This window comes from Phoxinus phoxinus, assembly GCF_949152265.1.
Source record: "Phoxinus phoxinus genome assembly, chromosome: 4".
Lineage (NCBI taxonomy): Eukaryota > Metazoa > Chordata > Actinopteri > Cypriniformes > Leuciscidae > Phoxinus > Phoxinus phoxinus.
In genome coordinates, this window is record NC_136879.1 from 40,856,648 (window position 1) to 40,862,406 (window position 5,759).

At 39.1% G+C, this 5,759-nt stretch overlaps 1 protein-coding gene across 1 annotated transcript; it reads left to right on the plus strand.

Moving 5' to 3' along the window:
- The first annotated feature begins 1,243 nt into the window (after window positions 1-1,243).
- LOC306997121 (uncharacterized protein) lies at window positions 1,244-4,758 on the plus strand. The gene is made up of 2 exons (XM_079610236.1): window positions 1,244-1,682; window positions 1,939-4,758. The coding sequence occupies exons 1-2, from the start codon at window positions 1,598-1,600 to the stop codon at window positions 2,619-2,621; spliced, it is 768 nt and encodes a 255-aa protein (XP_079466362.1). The 5' UTR covers window positions 1,244-1,597; the 3' UTR covers window positions 2,622-4,758.
- Window positions 4,759-5,759: the final 1,001 nt, after the last annotated feature.

The following is a 5,759-nucleotide window of genomic DNA, read 5'->3' on the forward strand; positions in this document are numbered from 1 at the left end:
GCTGAGTGACAGTCTATCAATGCGCAGAGACGCGGTTTAGTTTCGGTTACATTAGTTACTGAAAACGTCCTCGTTTTTGTGCATGCTGACCACATCGTAACACTTATTTAAATAGCAACAAATTATTTTTAATAAGTCCAACAAATTAGTTTTAATAAATCCAAATAAATAAATGGCGATAATACCGCATATCGCGCTATTGAGCCACTCAAAATTACCGCAAGGGAAATTCCTTCTCCGCGACAGCCCTATTCTTGCATGTCGGCTGTACGCGGGGTTTTATAAATACTGAGGTCCCATAAATGATATTGGGGGTGCCCCCGAACCCCCCTAGCAATATAATTTTTTCAAGATTTTCCTGATCTCGACATGAGTATTTTAAGGTGTTTTGAAGGCAAAACGGCAGCTTTGAAAGCATGTCGGTGGGCAGTAGCATGAAGTATTTGATCAGATAACAGATTCTTAAACATGAGAATAGGTTTAAATGTCACAATGAATGATCCACTCTACAAAATGGAAATGCAGAATGTTTATGCTTATTGTTGACAATACACGATCACATATTCAAAACGGGAATGGCCTTAAATAAGAAATGATTCAAGTATTATTTTGCATAGATGTTACATTTCAAACAAACGCCAATGCAAGTCTTCTGTGTCCAGAGGCATATGAGCAATTAGTATGAGCATCAAAGATCAGTTTCAGCTACTTTTTCTTTCCTAAATTAATGAATGTTTTTGGACTAATCTGTTCATTTAATCAATGATTCAATTGCTCACTCATAAAGACAGTCACTTGTCGCCGCCTTCTGGTTTAATGATGCAAACACAGACAAGCGGAGTCATGCAAACAGTGAAAAGTCCCAGTGCTGATGGGGAAATATTCGAACACATTCGAGGTAACGTTATACAAATATATGTATACAAGATATAATGCCAATATATTTAATAGGGTGCTTGTGTTAAATTGAGCTTATAGTTTCCACTGTCTTTGATCAAACTGATTATTTCTGTCGGTCATTTAAAACTTCTATCGAAGAACAGCTGTTTAGTTTAGCTACTTGCATCTTATCTCGCACTGTATGATCGTTAACTGAAGTGAAGCGTCGCGTTGGGATTCGCGCTCGGCTCGCGCTTCTGTGGACAAAAATCCTGCTTGCTTTGGTCTCAAACTTTTTGACATTTTGGCACCAAATTAGAGTTAATATTAGGGAGTTATTTCACAACTTTCATTATATACACTCAAAAAAATGACTGAGGTCCGGACCTCGGGGACCTCAATTTTGGGTACGACCCTGACTGGGTGTTTTTTATTCACATGAGATTGGATTAGCTACTAAATGATGCACATCAGAGGGGATTTAGAAAAGGGAATACGCAATGCCGACTGAAAAAGAAGTGGGTATACCCTGCACTACACCAGTGATGATGACTCTGTACTTTTGCAGATTGGATAAAAACACAGTGATCACAGTTCACACCTGCAGTGAAGCTCCTCCCACAACAATTCACCAATAAATACTGGGAATATTCCCATCATCCTACAAGAGAAGGACACACTCCAGGAGTAGCAGCTGAAATCTGTGTGACTGTTAAAGATGGAGTTTATTAAAGAGGAGATTGAAGACATGAGGGATCCAGAACCATCCAGAATAAAACATGAAGATACTGAGGAACAAATAGGTTGGTGTCCATTCTTGATTCTTCATTGTTGACTGCTTTGGTAGATGTGAATTAATAAGCAGTATATGGATGATAAATGATAGAGAAATACATCCAAATGATCATAACCTTGTATATAGCAGTTGTCAAACATATTTTATACAATATTAACAAGTGAATGACAGAACAAAAAATGAAAGATCTGATCTCTGTTGCTTTCTGCTATTAAAAAAGGGTTCACTTGAACTGATTCTAACTGTATTTCTGTGTATTTTAGACCAGGTGAGAGTGAAAGAGCAAAGACAAGAACTGAATGAAGAGGAGGAACATCGTAACTTTACAATTCAAAGAACAAAAGCCAAAAAGCTGCACACCTGCACTCAGTGTGGAAAGAGTTTCTCACATAAAGGAAACCTTAGCACACACATGAGAATTCACACTGGAGAGAAACCGTATACATGCACTCAGTGTGGAAAGAGTTTTTCTCAAGCATCAGGTCTCAGTTATCATCTGCGCATTCACTCTGGAGAAAAGCCATTTAACTGTGATCAGTGTGGTAAAGATTTTATTTCTTCATCAAGTCTAAAACTACACCTGAAAGTTCATTCAGACGAGAAGCCTTATGTGTGTTCTCTCTGTGGAAAGAGTTTTTCAAGGCTGGATAATTTTAAACAGCACCAGAAAACACATAATGAAGTGAGAGATTATGTGTGCTTTGACTGTAGGAAGAGCTTTACTAGAGATGATCAACTGAAACTGCACCAACGAATTCATACTGGAGAAAAACCTTACAAGTGCTCATATTGTGACAAGAGTTTCGCTCATTCTGGACACCTGAAATCACACGAGCGACTTCATACTGGAGAGAAACCGTATCACTGCACTCAGTGTGGGAAGAGTTTTACACAATCATGTAATCTAGGGACTCATATTAGAAAGCATTGTTCTGTGTCACAGTGAGCAACGGTTTGTTTGGTTCACATAAAGTAAATGTGTAGTTAGTTAACTAATAAACTAGTGTATCTGTGAATGCCACAAGATTTGTGTTTTATATGTTCGAGAACAAGAAAGAAAATTATTTCAATTAATGAATTAAGTAATTAAACGCTTAAGGCCATTGCACACTGAGTCTAAAATTCGCATCCGAAATTTTTGCACATTAAAAAATAAATACGACCTCACGTTATGTCAATCACGCTTGCACACTGCCTCCGAAACTTTCGTCCGTCATAAAAAAATCGAATTGGGTTCGATTTTCTCAGTTTTTTTGCATCCGTAACAAGCAGTTTGAATGGTGCTTTGACAATTCAGAGCCGCCGAATCACGAATACGAAAAAACGCATACGAAAATTTCAGACTGTTCAATGGCCTTTACTCAAAGAAATACCAAAATTAAAAGAGACTGGAAACAAATGTAGAAAAACAACAACTATCAGTTATTTGTTAATATATAAACAATTCCCTGAATTTGATCAGTTTTTTTTTTTACTTTTGTTGTAGTTAGGCTACATAAAGCCTGTTATTACATAGACTATGTCGCCGATTTCATCTGTAACATCTGCAACGATGTATACGGTCAAGAAAAAGCACCAGAACAGTTCACCACAAATCTGATAGTACCACTGCCCAAAAAAGGAGACCTCACCCTAATGAGCAACTACAGGTGGATCAGCTTAATGTCGGTCACCGCCAAAGTATACAACAAAGTCCTTCTTTACCGAATAAGAGACCCGATCGATAAGATTCTACGTGCCAATCAAGCTGGCTTCAGAAGAGGGAGAGGATGTACAGAACAAGTTCACATCCTGCGTAGGATAATCGAAGGCTTTCAAGACAAGAAACTTGATTATTACATCACCTTTGTCGATTTTAAGAAGGCATTCGATTCCATCAAGAGATCAACCATGTTTGACATATTACGACATTATGGGATCCCGGACAAAATAGTAAGTGCGATCCGCACTCTCTACAACAAGTCAAAGAGTCACGTACTAATAGAAGGGAAGCTGTCAGACCACTTCGACATTACAACAGGCGTCCTACAAGGTGACACCCTAGCTCCCTTCCTATTTATAATCGTTATAGACTATGTATTAACACGAAACGAAGAAGAGCACGCAAAGAACACATCATTGCATGGAATCGTAACACATTTAAAAGAATCCAGCAGGAATCCAGAAGTATCACTATTTGACCTGGATTTCGCTGACGACATTGCCCTGCTTGAAAACACCCTGGATAGAGCACAGGAACAACTCACAACAACAGCAAAGTGGGCCAGGAGAGTAGGCCTCCAAGTTAACATACGTAAAACAGAAGCGATGAGTAACCAAGAACACACCAGTCTAGACATGGCAACACACAGTCATCAGCACATAGAGCTTGATGGACAGACCATTAAATGGACAAAGAACTTTAAATATCTTGGTTCTCATATCACATCTAGCGAATCTGATGTCAAAATCCGAAGAAGTCAAGCATGGGGGGCCTTCTGGAAGATGAAGAACGTATTCCAGTCAAGAACTATACCAATTACACTCAAGATAAATATATTCGAATCTGCGTGTGTCTCAATCCTGCTCTATGGCTGCGAGAGCTGGATCCTTAGCAGCAAACTTAGAGACCAACTCAACAGCTTTCCTACAAACTGTTACAGAATCATGCTTGGCATAAAACGTCTGGACAAGAAAAGCAATAAAGAGGTTTATGAAAGAGTCGGCCGCAACCAACTTGTCCTTCAAGTACAACAGAGGCAGCTAAGATTCGTCGGACACTCCCTAAGGAGACATGAGAGTGACCTGATCAACAAGTACGTCTTGTACGCGCCACAACAGCGGCATGGCAAAAGAAGTCAAGGCAGAGCTCGAAAGCTATACCACCAATACATCGGCGAACTAATAAACAAGGACGTACCAGCAACAATGAGCGAACTACGAAAAGTTGCCAAAAATCGTATGGAATGGACAAAATTAGTGACCGACTGTCAACCTACCCTGTTTACAGCCGATTGATGATGATGATGATTACATAAACAGATGTATACACAATAACGACGTACATCTGTACAATAACTACAAATAAAAGGACAATTTCACTGACAGTGTGTGATTTTGTGAGTAAAATGCTTCTACAGATCCAATAATTAAAATAAATGAGATTCAGATAAAGCAAACGTATAGTGAAATATCCTTTAGTTCTGTGACGTTAGTTTTGTGGAAGTTGTTTTTGAGTTGTAACTTTCTGACTTGTCATTTAGCTGTCAGTGTAAGGCAGTTCTTAGTAAAACTTTCTTTCCGTGGCTTCAGAACTTTGCAAACATCCAATCCATGGTCTTTATTGCAGTAAAAGCAGAGGGTTCAATGGCTTGCTTTTGCTCCATCCTTTTCCTTTGTTCTTTGTTTTTTTAGTTCTGGAATAGGTGTCACACTTGTTGCAAGCAAATGTGGTTTTCCTTTCTTTGACCTGAAAGGTACTTGATTTGTTTGGTTTGAATTTGAGATTGTCTTGTGCCTTTTTGTTATCTTGAATATTGCCAAACAGTGGAAAAGAAACAATCTTTGCCTGTTTGTTTACAAAACTGACCAAGTCAGAGAATAGGCGCGAGAGCAGATAAAGACGGCTGTTTTATAGCAGCAATGTAATTTTGACGTTGCAAGATGTTGAACAAGATTCCTGTATCAACATGTGAAGGAATCTGTCCTTGGTGGCTGTGATTCAGCGAAATCCTGTTGCCCATCACTGACTATTGATACTGCATCAGCGTCAGTTGCTAACTCACGAAAAAAAGTTATTTTGCCATACTACTTTATCAGATGTAGCTTTAAGGTTTTCTGCAGTTGTGGCAGCCCTTGCCGCTCTACCAGATGCACTACAAACACTACGAGCTGGTTCATACATGGACACAAGCTGAAGTTTGGCTTCAGCTGCAGCAATAGCAGTTTGGAGCTATAATTTTTCCTTCTTTGCTTTGAGCTCAGCTTCCTCCCTCTCAAGCTCTTGTTTCTGCTTCAAAGAATTAGCTCGCGCCAACAGCTCTGCCATTTCAGTTTAAAAATTCAGCCTAGAAGAAGCTGTAGATGAAACGCCTGAGGCCACTTG